This window comes from Dendrobates tinctorius, unplaced genomic scaffold (genome assembly GCF_039654945.1).
Source record: "Dendrobates tinctorius isolate UK_male_01 unplaced genomic scaffold, ASM3965494v1 ptg000203l, whole genome shotgun sequence".
Classification (NCBI taxonomy): Eukaryota; Metazoa; Chordata; class Amphibia; order Anura; family Dendrobatidae; genus Dendrobates; species Dendrobates tinctorius.
In genome coordinates, this window is record NW_027361870.1 from 18,144,140 (window position 1) to 18,171,331 (window position 27,192).

At 45.2% G+C, this 27,192-nt stretch overlaps 1 protein-coding gene across 6 annotated transcripts in view; it reads left to right on the plus strand.

Moving 5' to 3' along the window:
- Window positions 1–20,693, plus strand: part of PAK5 (p21 (RAC1) activated kinase 5) — a 276,113-nt gene extending 255,420 nt beyond the window's left edge. For all 6 annotated transcript variants that reach the window (XM_073553844.1, XM_073553843.1, XM_073553845.1 and 3 more), the window contains 4 exons: window positions 968–1,094; window positions 1,246–1,371; window positions 14,847–14,981; window positions 18,718–20,693. In XM_073553844.1, coding sequence (XP_073409945.1) covers window positions 968–1,094; window positions 1,246–1,371; window positions 14,847–14,981; window positions 18,718–18,873 — 544 coding nt within the window. In that variant the 3' untranslated portion in view covers window positions 18,874–20,693. The remainder of the gene's footprint in view (window positions 1–967; window positions 1,095–1,245; window positions 1,372–14,846; window positions 14,982–18,717) is intronic.
- Window positions 20,694–27,192: the final 6,499 nt, after the last annotated feature.

The following is a 27,192-nucleotide window of genomic DNA, read 5'->3' on the forward strand; positions in this document are numbered from 1 at the left end:
CCAAAATTGTTATAAAGAAAACAGTTTAACATTAATAGGGGTGCCCAAACTTTAACATATGACTGTATATACAGTTTGATTGACTTCATATCAGGTTTTTTAACAGTAGGTTATTTTCTGATGACACGTCCCCACTAAGATCCCAAAAGTATTTCTCACTTGGGACAAAGCAAGATAAAATCCCAATCGAGGCCACAAAGGCCAGCCGCAAGGCATACATTTCAGAGGAGCCACCAGTAATTCTTAAGAATTACTCAGAGAAGCGAAAGTCGGCAACAAAATGCAAATGATGTTACATTCTCCCAAGACATTGATGAATTGCTGTTCTCACTCCCAAGTTAATAAAAAACAAGATAGTAGTCCTGAAGGTGAAAACATTAAAGGAGATAAAAAAATGCTTTTCTCTGCCTCAGTGCTGTGTATGACACCGAAAAAATAAGAAGTTTGTTCTGCCACGTTATATTTCTCCAGCATTTGTGCCCAGGATGGGGGCATTAGTGCAGGAAATATTAGTGCAGTTTATAATCTGCTCACTACTGCCCCTGCTGGACGATGAGGTTTTATTCAATGTATTAAGCCCTTTGGGTTCTGCTCTTCTGCTATAATCCCGCCTTTTTATACCTTATTTTGGTTCTTACTAGTGATGAGTGAGTATCCTCATTGCTCGGGTTTTCCCGAGCATGCTGGGTGTCCTCCGAGTATTTTGGCGTGCTCGAGATTTAGCTTGTGCCGACGCAGCTGCATGATCTGTGGCTGCTGGAAAGCCTGAATACCAAGTGAGGAATGCCTGTATTCAGGCTGTCTAGCAGCCACAAATCATGCAGCTACGTTGACACAAACTAAATCTCTGAGCACATCAAGATACTCGGAGGAAAACCGAGCAACGAGCATACTCGCTCATCACTGGTTCTTACCGTTTATACCTGTGAAATATACTGATTATATACAATGTCGTGTTATTTTCCAGGATGAATGAGGAACAAATAGCCACAGTGTGTTTCTCCGTTCTGAAAGCATTGTCCTACCTGCACAATCAGGGAGTAATTCACAGGGATATAAAAAGCGACTCGATCCTGCTGACCAGCGATGGCAGAGTAAGTGAGCTTTGCTGTTACAATTCTGGCTATTATCGAGCCAATTGTAATGGTAGTTTCATGCCGCGAATCTGAAAACAACACATGACACGCGAGAATGGAGTGGTAACTCCTGCTACAGTAGCAATGTCATATTGCTTTGTGTTTGCAGATAAAACTTTCTGATTTTGGATTCTGTGCACAAGTGTCCAAGGAAGTCCCCAAACGGAAGTCTCTTGTCGGGACTCCGTACTGGATGGCCCCAGAAGTTATCTCACGACTCCCATATGGAACAGAGGTGAGGTTGGGAAATGCTGAGTAAATTCAAAATAATTGAAATATTAAAAAGCAGGAATATGTATTCTTAGCAGAATTGGCTTTTTTAGCATCTTCCTGGTATAAGTGTGTTTCTAGTAGATCATTTTTGTGGTATAAAACATCTGAATTGGTAAAGGAGACAACTTTACAAAAAGTTTCGATTTAACATCTTCTAACATATGTCTCTTCATCTCCTATACATATCTACAGTTGTGGCCAAAAGTATTGACACCCCTGCAATTCTGTCAGATAATACTCAGTTTCTTTCTGAAAATGATTGCAATCACAAATTCTTTGGTATTATCTTCATTTAATTTATCTTAAATGAAAAAACACAAAAGAGAATGAAGCAAAAAGCAAAACATTGATAATTTCACACAAAACTCCAAAAATGGGCCAGACAAAAGTATTGGCACCCTCAGCCTAATACTTGGTTGCACAACCTTTAGCCAAAATAACTGCGACCAACCGCTTCCGGTAACCATCAATGAGTTTCTTACAATGCTCTGCTGGAATTTTAGACCATTCTTCTTTGGCAAACTGCTCCAGGTCCCTGATATTTGAAGGGTGCCTTCTCCAAACTGCCATTTTTAGATCTCTCCACAGGTGTTCTATGGGATTCAGGTCTGGACTCATTGCTGGCCACCTTAGAAGTCTCCAGTGCTTTCTCTCAAACCATTTTCTAGTGCTTTATGAAGTGTGTTTTGGGTCATTGTCCTGCTGGAAGACCCATGACCTCTGAGGGAGACCCAGCTTTCTCACACTGGGCCCTACATTATGCTGCAAAATTTGTTGGTAGTCTTCAGACTTCATAACGCCATGCACACGGTCAAGCAGTCCAGTGCCAGAGGCAGCAAAGCAACCCCAAAACATCAGGGAACCTCCGCCATGTTTGACTGTAAGGACCGTGTTTTTTTCCTTGAATGCCTCTTTTTTTCTCCTGTAAACTCTGTTGATGCCTTTGCCCAAAAAGCTCTACTTTTGTCTCATCTGACCAGAGAACATTCTTCCAAAACGTTTTAGGATTTTTCAGGTAAGTTTTGGCAAACTCCAGCCTGGCTTTTTTATGTCTCAGGGTAAGAAGTGGGGTTTTCCTGGGTCTCCTACCATACAGTCCCTTTTCATTCAGACGCCGACAGATAGTACGGGTTGACACTGTTGTACCCTCGGACTGCAGGGCAGCTTGAACTTGTTTGGATGCTAGTCAAGGTTCTTTATCCAACATCCGCACAATCTTGCGTTGAAATCTCTTGTCAATTTTTCTTTTCCGTCCACATCTAGGGAGGTTAGCCACAGTGCCATGGGCTTTAAACTTATTGATGACACTGCGCTCGGTAGACACAGGAACATTCAGGTCTTTGGAGATGGACTTGTAGCCTTGAGATTGCTCATGCTTCCTCACAATTTGGTTTCTCAAGTCCTCAGACAGTTCTTTGGTCTTCTTTCTTTTCTCCATGCTCAATGTGGTACACACAAGGACACAGGACAGAGGTTGAGTCAACTTTAATCCATGTCAACTGGCTGCAAGTGTGATTTAGTTATTGCCAACACCTGTTAGGTGCCACAGGTAAGTTACAGGTGCTGTTAATTACACAAATTAGAGAAGCATCACATAATTTTTGGAACAGTGCCAATACTTTTGTCCACCCTCTTTTTTATGTTTGGTGTGGAATTATATACAATTTGGCTTTAGGACAATTCTCTTTGTGTTTTTTCATTTAAGACAAATTAAATGAAGATAATAATAACAAAGAATTTGTGTTTGCAATCATTTTCAAGAAGAAACTGAGTATTATCTGACAGAATTGCAGGGGTGTCAATACTTTTGGCCACAACTGTATGTGTTTTCATGGTAACAGACTACAAACCCTGTGTAGTCTGATTGTGAAGTTCTGTTCTCTTTTATTTATCTCCTAGTTTTTGCTTGTATGCCTTTGATAACTTAGCAAGAGACAGAAGACATAGCAAAGAAGAAAGCATTACCATGGATGCAAATAATACTTTCCCTTTACTAATATACAGCAATACTAATGAGATGATTGCAAATTCAAGTCCCCTAAGGGAACTAACAAATAAAGGAAATAATAAATTTTAAAAAAGTCCATTACCAAAGTATAACATTAATTAAGCTCACTGGATAAAACCATAATGAGAAAAAAAAACACATTTGTGAGTTTTTTTCATTCACCACAATGATGAAAAAAATGCAATAAGAAGCAGTCAAAGCACAGTATATACCCCAAAACTAAAAACAGCTCTAAACATAATAAAACAAGCCCCAAAACAGCTCCATTGATTACGGGTCTCAGAAAATGGCAACAAAAACAATATTTTTTTATTTATTTATTTTTTTTACAAAATTCAGATTTTATTAAATCAATAAAATAGTTTTAGAAATGTATACATGATTGCCTTGGCATGTCAAGGTTCACAGGCCCACTTGTCGCGTGGTAAATGTGTAATATCTATGTGGACTTGTTGGTTGCAAGAAGTGAGGTGAGTGTAACACCACTATACAACTTAGCCTGGAGTCACACACAACGTATAAAAAAATCACATACCAGAATCGCACAAATGTTTCATGAACAGTGATCCGTATGTCATCTGATTGTCATGCGAGGATGCGATTTTCTCGCATCTAAGCATCCGTGTGACATCCGTATGGCATCCGTATGACAAGATTTTCTCGCCAGCTTGCAAAATGGATATATAATGGAGCCCAATGACAGGTTAAAAACACAAACGAAAGAATAGATATATACACATAGAATACATATATATACAGTACAAGTCATTGAGACACATGCATATATATATATTTATATTTCATAGAGTTCTACATAGCATAATAGCCGCTAAATCAATTGCTGGCTTCTGTAAAATCAATACAAAACCCGACATGAAATGACACATGGTTTACATGCAGTAAACCATTTCATTTCATTTAGTTTTTTACATGTCTTTGACTAATAATTAGATTAGGGTATGTGTGTAAAATTTTGGACATGTAGGTGTTAAATTAACAGATAAATTAGTTGAAATAAAATAGTTTGGGCTTCCGCGATAATTTCTCCGCCAGAGAGGGAAAGCCAGTGAGTGAGGGCAGATATTAATAGCCTAGAGAGGGACCATTGTTTCTGCCCCCCCCCCCCCAGATAAAAAAAAATCTGCCGACAGTCACCCCAGAAAAGGCTCATCTATAAGATGCGCCTTTTCTGGCACTTAGCCTCTCTATTCCCATTGCCTTTAGCGGTGGCTCATTGGTTAATGTCACCTTGCTATTGAAAGGTGACATTAAGCCGGGTTAATAATGGAGAGGTGTCAATAAGACACCTATCCATTATTAATCCTTTAGTATTAGAGGATTAAAAAAGACACACACACATTAATTAAAAATTCTTTTAATGAAATAATCGCACAAAGTTTTTGACCAAATTTATTATTCTGCTAATCCAACAGAATCCCTTGTTGTCCTGAAAAAAAAACAAAAGAACAATATCCATCACAAGGGGTTAACTAGTTTACAACAGGGACCGTTGCTAATGCTACTGCAGAATGAATGAATTCATCTCTGCGCAGGCGCCCCAGCTGGCCGGAGATGAATTAATAAGTGTGGGAAAGTTTCTGAACTTTTTCCCATGCTGTCAGTTCAACTCCGGTCAGCCAGGGACTCTGCACAGTCACTGAGGCTGTGCTGAGTCCCTGGCTGACCTGAGGTGAACCCAGGAGTGTGGGAAAAATGATGGGAGCTGCCCCATAGATTAACATTGGGACGAGTGCAATGCGATTTTTTTTCGCATAGCACTCGTCCGTATTTCTCGCTAGTGTGACTCCGGCCTTAGAGTCACAACTGTGTCCAGTATTACAGCTCAGTCCTAGTTACTGCTCTTAGTTGTAGGGCCTGGTAAAGCCGCAAATGTGACTTACAAAGCTGGGACTCGTAGATGATGTAAAGGATGCTGCGCTCTCCAAAATGCGGCCTTATAGCTGATGGGCAGGAACGCAAAGATTCAGATACCCACTGAGCTAAATTTGATGACCTGTTCTACAGATAGGGGATCAATTTCAAGTCCTTGATCACCACTTTAAAGGCCTGAGTAATTTAATAAAATATAATAATGGAATACATCTAAACCACCCCAGAATAAGATAACATGATTAAACCACTATTCCAATGTTTTTTTTAATTTATTTTACTGCTGCTAATCTAAGATCCCTGACCCTAGTCTTATACTCACCAGCCACCGTCTTCATCTGTTCTCAGCATCACTCCGGTCGGACTGCAGCAGACTGTGACCTGCCGGATCGCACCACTGTTTGCTGGGTGACTCAGAGGTCACTACTAAATGTAAGTCTATGAGAGCCGAAATGAGGCCAAAACAAGGTTCTCATAGACTTACACTGAGAGCTTGTGACCGCTACCCCTGACTTACAGTCAGTCAGAAGTTGCGCTCCCAAGAGGGCGTCATGGGAACAGAGGGGCGAGGGGAACAGCTGAATACGGCAGCTCATAAGTGTAATACTAGGAGCAGGGAGCTTAGATTAGTAGCACCACTTACAGCACTGAAAGAAAAAAGTAACACCAGAGTGGTGCTTTAAAGCACCACTCCAACATTTTTTTTTCTATTGCACCTTTGGAGTGGTGCTTTAAATGTAATTCTCCTGCCCCCTGTCTGATACCCACCTGCCACCTCCTTCATCCTTTTCCAGCTTTGCTCCCGTCAGTCTCCAGCAAAAAGCGACCTGCCAGCAGCTCCAGTGTTTTATGGAGTGCGCCAGAGGTCAAGCCTGGTTCTGGCTCTCATAGACTTGCATTGAGCTCTTGTGAAATAACTTCTGACTTCTGGCCAGTCAGAAGTTACGGGCACAAGTTGTCGCCTTGGAACTAGAGTGGCATTGATAAAAGATGAAGCCGCGGGAAGGTGAGTATAAGAACGGGGGCAGGGAACTTACATTTAAAGCGCCACTCCAACACTGAAAAAACCCCGCTAGAGTTGTTGTTTCAATGCAGCTTACCAATAGCTATAACTGACATGTTATCTTTATTCATCCATTACAATGGCACAAAATACAAATGTACATACCTTTATTATGTACAATTTTTTTTTTTCTCGCCAACTTCTGAGACCTATTTGTTTTTTGTTTTTTTACGGGGGGGGGGGGGATTGGGGTCGGGAAGCTGTAGTTTTTACTAGTGCTAATTTTGGGTACATACCACTTACGGATGTGCAAATCACATTTTGGGGGGCTGATCCCACCATGGAAACCACTATGATAAATACTCAAGTTAAAAAAAAACGACTTGTTGGGCACATGGTCAGATTTTTTTTAGCATCTTTTAACAATTTCAGGTTTCTAAAAACACCAATCAGTTAAAAGAAGTGATCGGTCCATTCATCTTGTGTTTTCCACTCGTAAATGCAAGCAATTTCCTCATAGATAAATCACACGGAAAATGACAGTAAAAATGACGTTACAATAACAACGGGAAGACACTTAAAAAATGAACTTGACCAGAGCCATAGGAAAATGCCCAGTAAACTAAGGTAAAACTACACAGGAGATGGTTCAGGAAAAAACACCATACTTTTTTAGAACAAAAAGGACATATCAGACATCAAGAGGATGTGTACATCCAACCTCATGTGAGGGGTACTTACATGAATACATCAACAGAAGCACCATCAGTACATTAATACATCACTAGAACCAAGTTTTGAGTACATGAGGAGGATTTGGAGAGATTCTGTTCAGTTTCTGCTCCAAAAAATAAGTGTGACCATACGCTAATTTACACTGAGTTTTTGGAGCAGAAATTGAGCAGAATCTCTCCAAATTCTCAAAATTATTAAATTTTAAGGATAAGTTTTAACATGGCCATGAAGCATGTTCTGGATTTCTAAATGTGTACAAGCTCAGAACCACCGTCAGTACATGAATGCAGTGCCAGAACCACTGTGAGTACATGAATGTAGCACCAGACCCACTGTCAGCACATGAATGCAGCGCCAGAACCACAGTCACTACATGAATGCAGCGCCAGATCTGCCATCATTACATTAATGCAGCACCAGAACCACTGTTGGTGCATGAATGCAGGGCCAGAATAACAGTCGGTACATGAATGCAGCGCCAGAACCTCTGTGAGTACATGAATGTAGCACCAGACCCACTGTCAGCACATGAATGCAGCGCCAGAACCACAGTCACTACATGAATGTAGCACCAGACCCACTGTCAGCAAATGAATGCAGCGCCAGAACCACAGTCACTACATGAATGCAGTGCCAGAACTGCCATCAGTACATTAATGCAGCACCAGAACCACTGTTAGTGCATGAATGCAGGGCCAGAATAACAGTCGGTACATGAATGCAGGGCCAGAACCCCCATCAGTACATTAATGCAGCACCAGAACATCAGTAAAATGAATAAATCACCAAGCTTACCACCATGTACAATTGAATCGCATGAACCTACAACTCCCAGTATGTCTTTAACAATGGTAAGGCGATACTGGGAGTTGTTGTTAACAGTCATCATCAGACTGCGGACAATACAGGAAACACACTAATGAGATGCATGCAGTATCACAAATAAACATTTACATCTAGGTACCTTATAGCTGACATCTTCTCAGGTTGGAGTCTTTCCTGTCATGGTTTGAACAGGGTTCTTGCCCTGCACTCACAGGGTTAAGTGTTCGTGGCCTCTTTCTGGATCTGGGAGGGGTATTTATACTCACTCTTTACCAGGGTTCTCTGTCAGCTATACTGTTGTTCTGGTCTGTCTGACCCCTGGTGTGCGTGTATTCTGCATTGCTTGTTTGCTTCCCGTGTATGACCCGGCCTGTTCCCTCACTCTGTACTCCGTCTCTCGCTTTGGTACTATTGTCTTCTCCGGTTCTGACCTCCTGGCTTAGCTATCATTACTCCGTTACAGTTTGTCCCTATTGTACCGTCTATTACCCGTTCTGGTTTTCTGACCTATTGCTACGTCCTGACTATCCTTTCTGTCTAAACCCTGTGGTACTGTATTTCTATCTTGTTCTTTGACCCTGGCTTCATCAGGTTTCTGTCTCTGTCTATGCCCCTTGGTAACATTGTCCCGTAGTTACCTTTCTAGGAGTTTCCCTGCAGCTCCTAGATCTGTGGAGCTTAGGCCACGCCCCCAGCAGTCATGTGATTCAGGTCCTGATACTCTGAAGCACGCATCGTCACCGCTGCTGCCCTGCTCCACAGGTATCTTTGAGTACTGTCTTTGTACTCAGGACACCCGCACTGGCTCAGTGAGCAAGTGCAGTGCGGTGTTCCTGACCATTTCAGTTTTTTTTTCCCCCTCTGAGGAAAAAAAAAAAAAGTGTGTTATCCTCATGGATCCCATACAAGCCTTGGCTGATCAGGTCACGCACCTGACCCAAATGTTCCACAAACTTAATGTGGAACAGTGCACGATGGCCCAGACCCAGCAACAGTTGGTGGATACTGTGCAGGGGGCTGTCGATGCAGGGGCTCCTAGTGCTGGGGATAGAGATGTGTCATTGGCATTCCCAGAATCTCCGGTCAAATTGCCAGACCTTTTCTCAGAGGATAAAAAGGAGTTCAGGTCTTTTGGAGAAGGATGCAAGCTTTTTTTTTCTCTGAGGCCCCGCTCTTCCGGGGATGAGTTCCAGAGGGTGGGGGTCGTCATTTCCCTACTTCGGGGGGCTCCACAGGCATGGGCTTTCTCTCTCTCTTCCTCTGCTCCTGAACGCATGTCTGTGAATTTGTTCTTTGAAGCTCTGGGGCACATTTATGATGAGCCTGATAGAGTGCGTCTGGCAGAGGATATGGTGATGTGTGTGACACAGGGAAGGAACTCTGCTGAATGGTTCTGCTCTGAGTTCAGACGCTGGGCAGCGGAGGTCTCCTGGGATGATGCTGCCCTCCGGGGTTTGTTCTGTAGAACCTGTCCGAACGTTTGAAAGATGCCCTAGCCCTTCATCCTCCACCGGATTCTTTGGAGGACGCTATGATCCTGGCTGTCCACATGGACCGTAGGCTGCGGGCAAGAGGGGTCATGCTGCAGGAGACCCCTTTATTCTCCAATCTGAGAGACTCTGCATCTAGTCCTGAGCCCATGGAGGTTGGTGCCACGTCATTGGAGGAAAAAGAGAGGAGACACCGAAGAAACAACCAATTGTGCTTTTACTGTGGATCCGCTGGACATTGGAGAAGGAACTGTCCTTCTTGCCCTTCTTCAGTGAAGCCGTCAGGAAAACGACTGAGTCTGGGTAACAATCGAGGAGGTTGCCCAGACTCCCAGGTACCCTTTTACTCACTTACTAAAATTCTGCTTCCGGTGGAACTGGAACTTACAGGCGGTCCGGTTGGGACTACCGCCTGTGTTGACTGTGGTTCTTCTATTAATCTGATCGATGCCAAAGTTGTGACTTTTCATAAGATAGGGACAGTCAGGTTAAAAAATCCTGTTAAAATCGTGGCAATTGATTCTTCTCCTATCACCCAGGAGGGAATTTGTTTCATGACTGATACCTTTTCTCTGAAAGTGGGTTCCACTCACGTGGAAAAATTAAGATGTTTTGTCATAAATAATCTGCCGGCTGGACTGATACTGGGTATGCCTTGGCTTCAACGTCACAATCCTACTATTGACTGGGTCACAGGGGAGATCATTCAGTGGGGTTGTATGGCTAACGGTCTATGTTGTAACTTGACAACCCTTGTCACCCCAGTAAAATCTGTGTCAGTGTCGTCTGTCGATCTGGAAGGTATTCCGGAGTGCCTGAAAGATTTTGAAGACGTATTTTCTGAAAGTGAGGCTGAGGCGCTACCACCACATAGACCCTTTGATTGTGCCATTAATCTAGTCCCTGGAGCCAAGTTACCCAAGGCTCGCCTGTTCAATTTATCCGGGCCCGAACGTCTAGCCATGAAGGAGTACATTACTGAGAGTCTCCGCAAAGGGCATATTAGGCCTTCTGTTTCACCTGTGGCAGCGGGCTTCTTTTTTGTTAAGAAAAAAGATGGTGGTTTGCGGCCGTGCCTCGACTTTCGGGAATTAAACAAAATTACTGTGAAAAATACATACTCTCTCCCCCTAATTCCTGATCTATGTAACCAACTCACCGGGGCCAAGTGGTTCTCTAAACTGGATTTACATGGGGCATATAACCTTATAAGAGTCCGTGAAGGGGACGAATGGAAAACAGCATTCCTGATGACTGAAGGGCTGTTCGAAAACTTGGTTATGCCCTTTGGTCTCACCAACGCTCCTGCTGTTTTTCAGAATTTTATTAATGTAATTTTCTCTGATTTAATCGGTCGTTTTGTGGTTATCTATTTGGATGACATTCTGGTGTACTCGGTGGACAGTCAATCTCACTTGCACCATTTGCGGATGGTTCTCATGAGACTGAGGGAGAATCATTTGTATGCCAAGCTGGAAAAATGCTCATTTTTCATGCAAGAAGTATCCTTTCTGGGGTTGATTGTGTCAGGGGAGGGGTTCCGCATGGATCCTAAGAAAGTCCAGGCTGTTACAGAGTGGGTGCAACCTCATGACTTGAAAGGGTTGCAACGATTTTTGGGCTTTGCCAACTTTTATAGGAAATTTATTAAGGGCTTCTCGCAGGTGGTAAAGCCGCTAACGGACCTCGCTCTCAAGGGAGCTGATGTAAAAAATTGGTCTGTAGCTGCAAAAAACTCTTTCATGACATTAAAAAAGTGCTTTTCTTCAGCCCCTGTATTGGTACAACCCGACCCGTCAAGACCTTTTGTCGTGGGGGTGGGGGCAGTTTTGTCTCAGGGCCCTCCTACCCTTACTAACCTGAGGCCTTGCGCCTTCTTCTCTAAAAAATTTTCCTCTGCCGAGAGAAATTGCGATGTCGGCAATAGAGAGTTGTTGGCGGTAAAGTTGGCTTTTGAAGAATGGAGGCATTTCTTGGAGGGGTCTGTTCATCCCATTACAGTCATCACTGATCACAAAAATTTGGCCTATATCGAGTCTGCCAAGAGATTGACCCCCAGACAGGCTCGGTGGGCGCTTTTTTTTTCTCGATTTCAGTTTACCATCACATTCCGCCCGGGATCTAAAAACATCAAGGCTGATGCCTTATCCCGAAGCTTTGATTCGGTGTCCCCTCCAGAACCTCCCTCCTCCATTCTTCAGCCAGGAGTAGTGGTGGCCGAAATCTCATCTGAGTTACAGAGAGGGATTTTGGAGGCCCAGGCTCGGGCTCCAGGTGGTAAACCCCCAGGTAAATTGTTTGTACCGGAACGTTTCCGTCTCGGACTTATGCAGGAATTTCACGATTCGGTGTAGAGTGCTCATCCTGGGATTGCAGCTACCCGGGGGGCAATTGCGAGGGATTTCTGGTGGCCCTCTATGGTAACAGATATTAAAAAGTTTGTGACTGCATGTGGGGTGTGCGCTCGTTCCAAAAGTTCTCAGGTCCGGCCGGGGAATTGGTGCCTTTGCCAATTCCGGATAGACCATGGACACATTTGTCCATGGATTTTATCACAAATCTACCTCCTTCCAGTGGCAACTCGGTGATATGGGTGGTGGTGGATAGGTTTTCAAAACAAGCTCACTTTGTACCTCTCCCCGCGTTACCATCTGCTGAAACCCTGGCCTGCTTATTTATGCAGCATATAATTAGGTTACATGGAGTGCCTATGAATGTGGTGTCAGACAGAGGGGTACAGTTTGTTGCCAGGTTCTGGAGGGCTTTTTGCAAAAAGCTGGGGATTTCGTTGTCCTTCTCCTCTGCCTACCACCCAGAGTCTAATGGACAGACGGAGCGCACGAACCAATCATTGGAGCAGATTCTGAGATGCTTGGCCTCTTCCAGGCAGGAGGACTGGTGTGAGGTATTGCCCATGGCAGAGTTTGCATTCAACAGTCGTGTGAGTCAGTCTACTGGGAAGTCTCCTTTTCAGGTCAACTATGGGTTTAACCCACATTTTGGAGAGTTTTCCCGTATGGATTCAGGTTGTCCTGGTGCTGAGGATGTGACACAACGTCTTAGAATTCTTTGGAGGGAGGTTCAGAGGAATATTTCCAAGGCCCAGGAAAACTATAAGCGGTTTGCTGACAGGAGGAGGGGGCCAGGTCCAGCATTTGCAGTAGGGGAGAAGGTGTGGCTATCCACCCGCAATATCAAGCTTAAGATACCTTCTATAAAGCTGGGCCCCAAGTTTATTGGCCCATACAAAGTTGTGGAGGTTGTTAACCCAGTAGCCTACCGACTGCAGCTGCCCACCTCCTTTAAAATTTCTAATGTCTTCCACAGGTCCCTGTTAAAGCCTGTGGGGACAGTGAGAGAGGATCCCTCATCAAATGCTCCACCAGTGCTCGTAGAGGGGCAGCTGGAGTATGAAGTAGGGCGCATTGTTGACTCCCGGTGGGTGCACCGGAGACTCCAGTATCTGATACACTGGAAGGGGTACTCTCTGGAGGATCGGTCATGGGTTCCGGCCAGTTCGGTGCATGCCGATCGTCTGGTGCGGGCTTTCCACGCCAGATACCCAGACAAGCCTGGGGGTCCAGTGGCCCCCCATTAAGAGGGGGGTACTGTCATGGTTTGAACAGGGTTCTTGCCCTGCACTCACAGGGTTAAGTGTTCGTGGCCTCTTTCTGGATCTGGGAGGGGTATTTATACTCACTCTTTACCAGGGTTCTCTGTCAGCTATACTGTTGTTCTGGTCTGTCTGACCCCTGGTGTGCGTGTATTCTGCATTGCTTGTTTGCTTCCCATGTATGACCCGGCCTGTTCCCTCACTCTGTACTCCGTCTCTCGCTTTGGTACTATTGTCTTCTCCGGTTCTGACCTCCTGGCTTAGCTATCGTTACTCCGTTACAGTTTGTCCCTATTGTACCGTCTATTACCCGTTCTGGTTTTCTGACCTATTGCTACGTCCTGACTATCCTTTCTGTCTAAACCCTGTGCTACTGTATTTCTATCTTGTTCTTTGACCCTGGCTTCATCTGGTTTCTGTCTCTGTCTATGCCCCTTGGTAACATTGTCCCGTAGTTACCTTTCTAGGAGTTTCCCCGCAGCTCCTAGGTCTGTGGAGCTTAGGCCACGCCCCCAGCAGTCATGTGCTTCAGGTCCTTATACTCTGAAGCACGCATCGCAGTGCGGTGTTCCTGACATTTCCCATCCCTTTTGTCTCCATGAAGTACAGACGCCATGATGAGATTTCATTGCCAGAGCTTGTCTCCCATACTGCACCCCTGAATAAACAATTGCTGTGCTTCCTTCACAAAATATCCCCACCCACACACATTCCCTTCTCCAAAATATCCCACCATACTGCCCCTCTGCAAAATATCCCCCCACACCCTACCGCTTCTTAATATTCCCCGTACACTGCTTCTCCATAATATTGCCCCCACGCTGAAAATTGGTTGAGGAGGAAGAGGTTAAAGGGGTTGTACAAACTATATAAGTAATCCCTTATCGACAGGTCAGGGTATAACTGGGATCCTTACAAATCCTGAGGACGAAGTCCTACAGACCTAGCTAAACAGAGCTTAGATCAAGCATGCGCTCCTCCACACTGTTCATTCTGCATGAGATAGCACATAGCTATTCAGCCGCCCCATAGAGAATAAATGGAGCAGAGGTGGACATTCTCGACCACCACTCCAATCAGACATAGCTCCTTTCTTGGGATCTATGAGATTGCAGCAGTTTGACTCCCAGTGATCAATAGGTTATCATCTATCCTATAGAGGGGGGATAAAAGTCATTTCTTTTTTTATTTTAGATACATTAAGTTCATTCGCTGCCAAACGTGAATATACTTTCAATTTATTAACCAGACATTGCCCTTAATAGATACAATAGAATTGGCGACCAGCAAACATACTCTTTGTAATGTGAACCGTTCACTGCAATTAAACTGTAAAGTTTTTCATTTAAAGGTTAAATAATAATCAGTTTTCATGACTTTCCTACGGTCTTCTAACTATGTTTTATCCTGTATAGCCCTTTAATCTTTTCTTATAAACTACCGTCTACGGAAGACATGAGCAGATCATTTTGCGAGATCCTAGTGCATGGTCCAAGGTCAGTGTGCTCTGGCGGTGGAGAGGAGCTGTGTGAATTTCCTGTGCTTTCGGGCTCCGCGGCGCAGCATTTGATTTGCCGGTCAGGCATGGCTTCATCTGTGCAGTGTGCGGCGCACAGGTGACATCTCACCAGACCGACTAATCGTAAGCCAAGTCTGGGATCACGAAGGGTGAGGAAATTCCCACATCTCCTGTCCATGGCCAGAGAGCACTGACATGAACCAGGAATGTGCAAAGCGTACAGCTCATCTCTAGTCTTGATTAATTTACATTATTAAAGAATGTGTGAAATAGGAGGAGGGAATACTATTTAGCCCATATAGAAGAGTGGTTCCTTGAGGAAACAAGACTTATGATATTTCTTTCTTCTTCCAGGTGGATATCTGGTCACTTGGAATCATGGTGATAGAAATGATTGACGGAGAACCTCCTTACTTCAATGAACCGCCATTGCAGGCAATGCGTCGGATACGAGATAATTTGCCACCAAGAGTAAAAGATGTTCATCAGGTAATGACTTTCACGTCTGCCTACCATGACTTTGCAATATGTGTTGATGAAACTAAACTGAGAGAAGGTAATAGGTAAGAAACCTAATATATAAATCCGACATTTCTATTGTATTGCCGTATAGATCACAGTTCTATTATTCCCATCTATAGCTATGAATGTCTGAGATTTAAATACACCTGTAATATAAAATGTGTTAGGCGTCGGGTTCCTGTAGCTGCACAGCGGGAATCCAGAGCCTTGCATCCTGCGGTCTCCCATTTTTCACCAACCGCTCAGGAGCCTGCACAGCAATCTTGGCGTCGCAGGCGCTCTGCTCAGACCAGCTCTGTAGGACTGGTTATTGCTGCCACCTCTGGGTCAGCAATAGCAGCGCAGGCTGCCCTGTAGCAAGCCACTCCAATGGCTAAGTCCTTTCGTCACGCTACTGGGCATGCTCACGAGACGATCTCCCATTGGAGATCGGGAGTCACGTGCTCAGGTCCTTCTCCTGATCTGACTGGTCCATCCCAGACATCTGGAAGGTCTTGCACGGCTATAAAAGGTCCGCATGGCCGCTCGGCCATGCGCTAGTGTAGTCTCTAATTGCTACTGTGTGAATGATGATAGATGCATGAACCTGCGAATGACTCATTAAGATCCCCTCCCTCTGATATTACGTGTGTGGATAGGCACTTAGCCTTAGAGTCAGCGCCAGTCAGTGGCATGCTACAAGCCACAGTGCTCATCTCCACAGAGCTAGCGTCCGACAGTGCGCCCCTCCTGGACATTGTCGTATAGCGGCTGAGTCAGTTGCCACGCTGTGGTCAGCAGCACTTGTGAGCGTCCGTGGTAGCGACGCCGCACGCACGGTAGGTCTAGACGGACACCGACCCTGTGTCTTTGGCCCGATTCCTGTGACCATATACCGTGCGTGCACACCGCTGAGACCTGTGAGGTCAACAGGCTCGGCATTTATGTTTATGCCTTAAGATGACTCTGTGAATATAACGGGTGACGTTAACGGGTGACGTTCAACCCGTGTGCGATATACCGCCATATTGTGCATCTGCCATTATATAGCAGCAGTTTAACACCTCTGCACGGTGGACCCTAGGCGGCGAACGCACTTTCTATTATTTTATATTTAGTGCGTTCCGCCATCCCTGACAAAATGAAAACAAAGGGCTTTATTCTTAACTAGCTGAAGAGCCCGGCGTTGCCTGGGCATAGTAACCAACTGTGGTTAGTTATAACAAATTATAATGATTATATTGCACATAAAAACCGTGCATCTAATCCTATCCTGTGTGATACTGACTGCTGAGTCGTGTATCTAATCCTATCCTGTGTGATACTGACTGCTGAGCCGTGTATCTAATACTATTCTGTGTGATACTGTCTGCTGAGCCGTGTAGCTAATACTTTTCTGTGTGATACTGTGTGCTGAGCTGCGTATCTAATCCTATTCTGTGTGATACTGTCTGCTGAGCTGTGTATCTATTCCTATCCTGTGTGATACTGCTGAGCTATGTATCTAATCCTATCCTGTGTGATACTGATTTCTGAGCTGTGTATCTAATCCTATCCTGTGTGATACTGCCTGCTGAGCCATGTGTCTAATCCTCTCCTGTGTGATATTGACTGCTGAGCCGTGTATCTAATCCTATCCTGTGTGATACTGGGCTCCCCCTGCAGTCTGTGTCAGAGGGTGGTCTGTGTTGGCGTGGTAAAAAATTGTGTTATTTCCGGCTTTACTGAAGGACGATAACACCATAGAAATGATAAGAATAATAGGCCTCAGTTAACACAACTGTCTACAAAGAAAACTGTTGCTGATAGCAACCAATCACAGCTCATTTTTCATCTTTTAAACAGCTCTGGGACAGTGTGGCGAGTTTTGAGTGGCGACTTTTGTGATTCGACTTTTATGTGACGAGGTTGGTGTATGTGTGGTGAAATGTGTGCTGAGGGTGGTATATGTGTTGAAGCACGTGGTAGTGTGTGGCGCATTTTGTGTGTTCATATCCCCGTGTGTGGTGAGTATCCCATGTCAGGGCCCCACCTTAGCAACTGTATGGTATAAACTCTTTGGCGCCATCACTCTCATTCTTTAAGTCCCCCTTGTTCACATCTGGCAGCTGTCAATTTGCCTCAAACACTTTTCCTTTCACTTTTTCCCCATTATGTAGATGGGGCAAAATTGTTTGGTGAATTGGAACGCGCGGGGTTAAAATTTCACCTCACAACATAGCCTATAACGCTCTCGGGGTCCAGACGTGTGACTGTGCAAAATTTTGTGGCTGTAGCTACGACGGTGCGGATGCCAATCCCGGACATACATACATTGAGCTTTATATATTAGATATACAGCAGATCTATGACAGAATAGAAGAGTCGTATGTCCTGTATACCATCCAGCTGTATCTCCTGTCAAGTACACTATTCTAAGTCCATAAAAAGAAATAATTCTGTAGCCTAATTGTATAATCTCTGTATTTACATTTCATTTGCTGATATACTATGCCATGATTTGTCCATGATACTGTGGCCGTCCAGTAGTTGTGATGTGTTATGCGGCCTGCTGAGGGTTTTGCTGGCATCTTATAGTATTGAATTGAAGATGTGTTGTGTGAAATTGGATAAAACCTGTGTAAAGCTATGAATAGACACATCTGGATATTTGAAAAACCATTGGTTGAAAAGAATTTAGACTATTTACCTACAACTCCAATTCCAAAAGAGTTGGGACGCTGTGTGTTATTTATTCTGTAATGCTGTAGATAAGCCCCCGATCTAACCTGTAAGATAAGAAAAACAAGTTTTATTATACTCACCGGGGGGGCGGTCTGGTCCGATGGGCATCACAGGTCCGGGTCCCCCGCCTCCCATCTTCAAGCGATGTCGTCATCTTCCTTGCTTCGTGTCGTGGCTCCTGCATAGGTGTACTGATCTGCCCTGTTGAGGACAGAGCCAAGTACTGCAGTACGCAGACGCCAGGAAAGGTCAGAGAGGCCCAACACCTGCGCATTGCAGTACTTGGCTCTGCCCTCAACAGGGCAGATCAATACGTCTGAGCAGGAGCTACGACACAAAGCAACAAAGATGACGACATCGCATGAAGATGGGAGGAGTCAGACCTGAACCTGCGATACCCATCGGACTGGACTACCCCCCGGGTGAGTATAATAAAACTTGTTTTTCTTAACTTTCAGGTCGGATAGGGGGCTTATATACAGCATTCTAGAATGTTGTAGATAAGCCCCGAAAGGCAGTGACCGCAGCTTATACCTGAAAAACGAGGTGACATGTTCCCTTTCATGAGCCTTTCAGGATAAAAGGCAAACCAGAATCTCAGATTGCATACACAATGTTTCGGGATGTTGCCCTTCATCAGTGCAAAGTATGAGATCTGATTTGGCTAGGTGAGAGACTTAAGACTGGGATCTAAGGGGTAATGTTCCCCCTTAGATCCCAGTTAAAGGGTTGTTAAAGGGTCGATATTGACTTTTAGGATTTCTTCTTCCAATAGGTGGCACTAGAGTTCAAGTCCTCTTCCTCTATGAGGAGGCAATTTTCATATTTAATTTCCCAGAGGAGAATGCATGGCGTATAAGTCTCCTCACTGTGACATGCCAGGCATGTCACACTCCACAAGGAGAAACGTTACCCCTTAGATCCTATTAGTAACTCCAAAACACTTTCTGCTTTTCCTTGAAATACATTTTCTTAGCATTTCTCTTCTTATTATTCATAGGTTTCTTCAGTGCTACGTGGATTCCTAGACTTGATGTTGGTGAGGGAGCCATCACAGAGAGCGACAGCACAAGACCTATTAAGACATCCCTTCTTGAACCTCTCAGGACCCCAGTCGTGTATTATACCACTAATGAGGCAATACAGACATCATTAAGCTCCTGCTTCTCAGGGCAGGACTAAGGGAAGAAAAAAAAAAGATAAAAAACACCTTTAGAAAACACAAGAAATGCAAATCCGAAGCAGCTACTACTCATAACTGCCTATATTTCTGTACACTGACTACAAGATGAAACGCTGGGGTGCGCTGAAACACAAACCTCACTTTTCACTTTTTTGCTTTGTTTTCTTTTACTTTTTTTTTTTCCTTTCTAATCGATTGACAATGCAGACTTTCTATGAGGTTTCTTTTGACGTGAATTTAGATATTAGTCCCGACGTACCCATCCCCACCCCCACCCAAAGCTTATTTGAGACAAAGGGAATTTTGTGTCATTTATTTCAACAATGTAAAAAATTCTTCTTTGAGGTCAAATGCACTTTTTTTCAACGGTAGGAGTGTAACGTATTTTGAAATGAATTTGTAATTTTCTGTATAATACTTTTTGATAATTTGCAGTTTTTTGATGTTATGTAAGCATTGTGCCAGTTCTAAAAAAAAAAAAACCAGGTGTAATTTACCAAACATTTTCAGAACTTCCTACTTTTATAATCCTTTTGGAAATGCCCACACCTCTGTCTCAGTGTCGACCGTCTATTTTGCTTGCATCCAATTTTAAGGCACATCCGAAGACCGGAGTGGTTTTCAGATACGTGATGCCCTTCCATTACCATTACTTAGTGTTACTCCCAAAAAAGAAATAGTAGTTAAAAATTCCAAATATGAAATCATTGCCGCAAAATCAGTATCTAATCTATAAATTTTCCGACCATATTTAAGAAAAACTAATTAAATATGTGCAATATTTATAAATACAAGTATCTATACGATCCATATTTAGTAACATTCACAAATAATAATGGGGCTGTTATATCACAATATATTCACATTTAGCTAGAAATATTAAAACATAGTACAAGCTTTCTGAGACTTTTCAAAAGTAACCAAAGTATAGGAAATATTTTAAAATATGGAAAGAAGAATTACCGGTACTCACTTATTATTCAAGTCACTTTTGCAGCCAATCACTGCTCTAAGTAGTCACTTGCCATACATGCAAAAGTCTCGGCTTAGTTCACTGATTGGCTGCAGTGGTCATGTGAGTGATGAACGGTAAAAGCAGCAGAGTGCTGGCAATGGAGTGGTAGGGGATTAGTAATGTGTTTTTTGTTGTTGTTTTTTAGATTCCCTGCACTTTGGCCTCTTTTGAAAAATCCGGTAAACCCCCTTTGGGTGGAGTAGTCTATGAAAACTATCTAGACCTCCAAAAAAAATGAGAGCTGAATTTTTTACTAGGTTGTTCTTATATAGGCAATTGCTATACATGTCCCTTGTACCAATTTTAATAAATCTCAGCCTTTATATTTTAGCCGTGGGGATCTTTTTATATTTATTTATTTATTGTTTTATTTTTTTTGTATTATTTGTTATAGGTATTAATATAATTGACCTTTAGTTTATTAATTTAATGCATTTTTGTATCCTGACTTTGTATTTATTTTATTTATAGTCTCATTTTTGAAACCCTGTTATTCACTGTCCCAGTTGACGGACAATGTCAACATTTTAAGCGGGTATTTTTCCAAATTTACCTAATATTTTCATTGTAATATTGTTGTAAGATGTGTTTGACTCAATACACTTGTGCTGCTGTCTTTATTTTAATTTTTTTTATGTAAAAAAAAATGGATGACGATAAATTTGTGTTGCTTGTCGAATGAACTTGCATGTCAACTCTAGGCCTAGGTAGATTTGTGTTTCGCAGCCACTTGTTTCTTATTTATTTCAATGCAAAATAAAATTTATTTATTAATGAGCACAGTTGTCGTTTTTTTTTTTTTTTTTTTTTTTTAACCAATGCCCCTTCCTTTACGGCTTGTGCAGGTTACCAAATTTTTGGTCCGGGTGCTATCCGTTAAAAAAGAGGTCCACACTCGGACCAATGTTACTCCATGGGGCAGTGCAGATGAACGATTCTTTTCACTGTCCAAATCTGTGCGCGAAAAAAATAGCAGTATGCACAATTTATTCGGTCGTCCATGACAGCACCACCTGAGAGAGGGGATCCGCCCTTTAGGAACAGGAAACCTACAGATACAAAAGGGTGGCACCTCTCCCACGCATCAGTTGGTTTCCTGTTCCTAGAGGACAGGACTCTCTACAGATCGTCCGTCATGGAGTCGTCGTTGAATACCCAGGCCGGCTGACCGACCCAGGTAGCGAGGGGGTCTCCTACCTCGGTCAGTGCGGGGTCCCTGGAAGCGCCACGGTGGGGCCGGGTAGGTCACCACGGCAGTGGACGGAGCAGGTGGAGCAGGGGTCCGGTGGATGCCGTCTCCGAAACGCCAGCACCTGGTATGTATGCCCCGGTCCTGCTGCGCTTCCCCAGGCCCGGTCCTCCCGGTCAGTGCTGGCCCCTGGCGGCGCTCATGGCGGCGTGCGCGGGGGGGCTGGGGGAAATTCCGAGCAGGGGCGCTGCGCGGCTCCTTCGCGCGCGCTCCCGCAGGGCTCTGGTGAGCGGCGGAAGTGACGCGGCGGAAGGGGCGGAGCGATAGCGCCGATACCGGAAGTCGGGTGCCGGCCGGCCTCCGGCGCGCGCCGCGGGTGCACGCCTGTCCGGGGGTCGCGTGGCGACCCGGGTAAGGCGGGGGGCGGAGCATGGGGGAGGGAGCGCGAAAGACCGGGTGGGTGGTGCTATGGCAGGATGCCTGCTGACCCGGACACCAGGAGGCCATATAAGGCAGATGGGGACGCCGCTGGGGTGCTTCTGAAGGCCCCAGCAATGGATACAACGGAAGCCCCCTTAGACCAGCAGGACGAGGCGCAGGAGCGCCCGCAAAAACAGGCCAAGACAAAACCGCATGCGAGTGGCCAGCAGAAGAAACAGAGACGAACTAGCGACCAGAGCCGCGAAAGTTCCTCCAGAAAGGACCCCCCTGCCTCCCTCCGTGATCCAGTACCTGCTTCATCTGCATGGGTAAGAGATCTCCGTGAATGTACCCTGATGCAGTGTTCCCTTATGTTTTTTTGCAGGGGAAAAAGGCTACGGGAAAACAGAAGCACAGGGAATGTGCCCTCTGTAGTTCCCCCCTACCAGATGGCCACCCTAAAAAATTATGCCAACCATGCATTCGGCAAACGGTAGGGGTTAATAAAGACAGGGAGTCCAGGGGTAGATTGTCAGGCCCTTATACTCTCCCCCGTTTATGCAGGTAGCGGAAGAGACACCTGACTTCACTTCAAACCTGAGAGAGATGATCAGGGCAGAAATGAAAGTCTTACCTCAAAAAGAACCTTCTAGGAGAAGAGAGGCTAGTGGTTCAGGCTCGGAGACCTCAGTCGCCCCTGGGAAAGGTGACAACTCCTCGGACTCCTCGGCCTCCTCGTCGTCTTCCTCGGATGAAGACTCTAGCCGGTTCTGCTTCCCCTTAGACCAGATGGACAGATTAGTGAAAGCAATACGGTCCACCATGGGGGTAGCGGACAAAAAACGGAAACTCTCAGCACAGGACATAATGTTCGGGGGTCTGACCCCAAAAAACGCAGAGCTTTTCCATTAAACGATAAGGTTCAGAGCCTAATTGACAGAGAATGGAAGAGACCGGAAAAAAAGGGCTCCATGCCACCAGCCTTTAAGCGGAGATACCCCTTTGATAACCCGGTAGTAAACAGATGGGATAAAGCCCCGAAACTAGACGCAGCAGTAGCCAAAGCATCTAAAAAATCCGCCATACCATTTGACGATATGGCCTCCTTGAAAGATCCGCTAGATAAAAAAGCGGATTCTTTTCTTAAAGGGACATGGGAGATGTCAGCAGGCGCATTAAGACCAGCGGTAGCTGCCACCTGTACAGCCAGATTCATGATGGTCTGGCTAGATCAGCTAGATTCCGAGCTAAAAGACGGAGCTTCAAGAACATCTATTCGGAAAAGTTTGCCGATCATTCAGAATGCCGCGGCATTCTTAGCCGATGCTTCTGCAGACTCTGCAAGAATGGCGGCTAAAGCCGCGGGTCTATCTAATGCAGCGCGAAGAGCGCACTGGTTAAAATGCTGGCCAGGAGATATTCAAGCCCGGTCCCATCTCTGTTCCATTCCTTGCGAGGGGGAGTACCTATTCGGCCCCGTCTTGGACGAATTGTTAGAGAAAGCTGGAGATGAAAAAAAGAAATTTCCCAGTCTCCCGAACCCCTCTTACAGTCTTACAGACGTCCCTTTACCAGGAAAGGTTTTTTCCGGAGAAGGCCGTCCAGAGATCAGGGCAGATGGGATGAGAAAAAAAGGAAAGGTACAGGATTCATGTTTGGAGGGGGGCGCCAGGAAGGTCCAGCTCGGGATACGAAAAAGCCGCCCAAATGACTAGTTGCCCCGGTAGGAGGGAGACTAGCTGCCTTCTACCCATCCTGGTCTCTGATCTCTAATAGCAGCTGGATATTGGGGATAATAGCCGTGGGACTACGACTAGAGTTTTCTAGGGTTCCCCTTGATCAATTTAAAATCACCCCTCTCAGGTCGTCTGCTTCAGAACAAGCTGCCCTGGAGGCCGAGGTTCATGACCTGTGCGCCAAGAAAGTCCTGATAGAGGTTCCAGAGGGAGAATGGGGGAAGGGATTCTACTCCCCTCTGTTCCTGGTCCGCAAACCAGACAGCTCCTTTAGGACAATAATAAACCTTAAGGCCCTCAACAAGTTTTTGGTCATACGTCCTTTTAAAATGGAAACAATTAAATCTGCAATAAAATTGCTGTTCCAAAACTGCTTTATGGTGGTGTTAGATTTAAAAGACGCATACTACCATATACCCATCCATGCAGGCCATCAGCGGTTTCTCAGAGTGGCGGTTCAGTTGGATGGGTCAATTCGACATTTCCAATATGCGGCCCTCCCCTTTGGAGTGGCAGTCGCTCCCCGAGTATTTACTAAAGTAATAGCGGAGGTCATGGCCCATCTACGTGAATCGAACATTCTGGTGATCCCCTACCTGGACGATTTTCTTATTGTAGGTAAAACGGCGAATCATTGTTTACAACAGCTTCAAAAGGCAATGTCTGCCCTAGAACGGTTAGGATGGTTGCTGAACGTCAAAAAGTCTCGGTTGCAACCAATGAAAGTCCAACAATTCTTGGGCCTAACCCTGGATTCTGAAAAACAGGAATGCCGTCTGCCTCCGGAGAAGCTTGTTCGCCTCCATTATCAGATCCTGAACGCCTCCAATAACCCCACCATGTCCCTCAGGAAAGCCATGTCCCTTCTAGGCTCTCTTTCGGCCTGTATCCCGGCAGTCCAGTGGGCCCAGTTTCATGCAAGGAAACTACAGAGCGAGGTCTTATTACATCAAAAAGTCCTTGGGGGTTACTTGGAGGGTCAGCTAACCTTGTCCCGTAACACAAGGGAGTCCCTAGAATGGTGGTTAGACAAGGATAACTTGTCTAAAGGGGTGCCCTGGGAGTATAACGTAACCCGCATAGTCACCACGGATGCTAGTCCTTACGGTTGGGGAGCTCATATGGGTGAAATATTAGTCCAGGACCAATGGCAACATGATCAGTTAGGAATGTCATCTAACCTAAAAGAATTGACAGCAGTAGAACAGGCGGCTAAAAAGCTCCTTGTGTATCTACAGGGCCATCACGTGCGAGTGTTCTCCGACAATCAGGTCACCGTGGCATATATCAATCACCAAGGCGGGACCCGTTCCAGACCCCTGATGATTGTAGCAGAGCGGTTGTTCCATCTAGCAGAAAAATACTTTCTATCTTTAACAGCGTTGCATATAAAAGGAAGAGACAACATCACGGCAGACTTTTTAAGCCGCAATCAGCTAAAGCAAGGGGAATGGTCCCTAAACACCTCCATATTCAATCTGATTGTTCAAAAGTGGGGATATCCAGAGGTAGACCTCTTTGCCACCAGAGACAACAGGCAATTGAAACAATTCTGCTCCCTAAATCCCAGAGAGAATCCTCTGGCGGTAGATGCCTTCCTGATAAAGTGGGACTTCAGACTAGCCTACGCCTTCCCTCCCCTATCTCTTCTACCCCTGGTGATGAGGAAAATCAGGAAAGACAGAGCGAGGGTTATAGTCATCGCTCCATTTTGGCCCAGGAGAGCATGGTTCTCATGCCTCAGGACCATGTCAGTGTCCGATCCTTGGGTTCTGCCGGACATCCCGGATCTCCTGTCCCAGGGCCCAGTCTTCCATCCTCAGGTTGCTGGCCTACATCTGACGGCGTGGAGTTTGAACGGTCATTATTAGAAGAGAAGGGCTTCTCCGCAGACCTAATTAACACCCTACTTAAGAGTAGAAAAATCATTACCACAAAAATTTATGTCAGAATTTGGAAAAAATTTCTTCAAAACTCAGGAGTAGTCGCTGGGGATTCAGCGCCTATAATGCAGATATTAGAATTCCTACAAAAAGGTCTGGACATGGGGCTCTCTACCAGTACCCTTAAAGTACAAGTGTCAGCTTTGGGGGCCCTGTTTAGCTGTAACATCGCTGGTAATTATTGGGTAAGCAGGTTCATTAAGGCGGCAGGTAGATCCAGGCCAATAATGAAGGATAGATTCATGCCGTGGGACTTGAACCTAGTCCTCACTGCTATGACGGAGACCCCATTCGAACCGATCTCGTCAGCTTCCCTAAAAAACCTGTCCCTCAAGGTAGCCTTCCTGGTAGCTCTAACATCAGCCCGCAGAATAAGCGATATCCAGGCTTTATCTAGGTGTCCTCCTTATTTACAGTTCAAAGAGGATAGGGTAATACTTAGACCTGATCCAGCGTACTTGCCGAAGGTAGTTTCTAGTTTCCATAGGACACAGGAAATAGTTCTTCCATCCTTCCTCCCTAATCCAACTAACGAGAAGGAAAAGAAACTACACACCCTGGATGTCAGGAGAGGCCTCATAGAATATCTGACAGTCACCGATCCCTGGAAGAAAGATAATGCCCTATTTATCTCTCATCAAGGCCCCAGAAAAGGTTGTAGGGCATCAAAAAATACACTAGCCAGATGGATTAGAGAGGCGATTTCAATAGCATACACCTCAAAGGGCAGGTCGCCACCCGGGAAGCTGAGGGCGCATTCCACCAGGGCCATGGCGACCTCATGGGCCGAAAGCTCAGAAGTCTCCATTGACCAGATATGTAAGGCGGCTACTTGGTCCTCTCCGAGCACTTTTTATAGTCATTATAGGCTAGACCTGGGTGCTTCCACAGACCTCTCTTTTGGTATAAGGGTGCTGCAGGCTGTAGTCCCTCCCTAAAGCTGATATTACTCTCTGTAAATCTCTCAGGTGGTGCTGTCATGGACGACCGAATAAGATGCTCCATACAAAATACTCCCCATATAATGCTGCACAAAGGTTAATAATGACCACATAAGATGCTCCATACAAAATACACTCCATATAATGCTGCACAAAGGTTAATAATGGCCCCATAAGATGCTCCATAGAATAATATGCCCCATATGCTGCTCCATAAAGGTTATGGCCCCATAAGATGCTCCATAGAATAATATGCCCCATATGCTGCCCCATAAAGGTTGATGGCCCCATAAGATGCTCCACAGAATAATATGCCGCTCCATAAATGTTATGGCCCCATAAGATGCTCCATAGAAAATGCCCCATATGCTGCTCCATAAAGGTTATGGCCCCATAAGATGCTCCATATATTATGCCCCATAAGATGCGCCATAGAATAGACCCCCATAAGATGCTCCATAAGATGTTCCATAGATTATGCCCCCATATGCTGCCCCCATAAGATGCTTCATAGATTATGCCCCATATGCTGCCCCTATAAGATGCTCCATAGATTATGCCCCCATATGCTGCCCCCATAAGATGCTCCATATATTATGTCCCCACATGCGGCCCCCATAAGATGCTCCATATGCTGCCTCCATAAGATGCTCCATATATTATGCCCCCATATGCTGCTCCATATAATAGGCCCCATATGCTGCCGCTGCTGCTGCAAATAAAAAGAGGACATACTCACCTCTCCGTCACTGGGGGCCAGGTGCCAGTGTCACTGCTAGCTCAGGACCTGGCGCCTGAGATATTCACCTGTCCCCGGTCCATCGCTGCTCGCCGCTGTCTGCTGCGTCCTCTGTCAGAGACGTTCAGGCAGCAGAGGGCACGGCGCGCACAAACCACGTCATCGCGCCCTCTGCTGCCTGAATGTCACTGACACGGACCCGGCAGACAGCGGCAAGCAGCAATGGAACGGGGACAGGTGAATACTGCATATACTTACCCCCTCCTGATGTGTCTGCAGCCCCGCTTCTCCCACGGTCTCCCTTCAGTG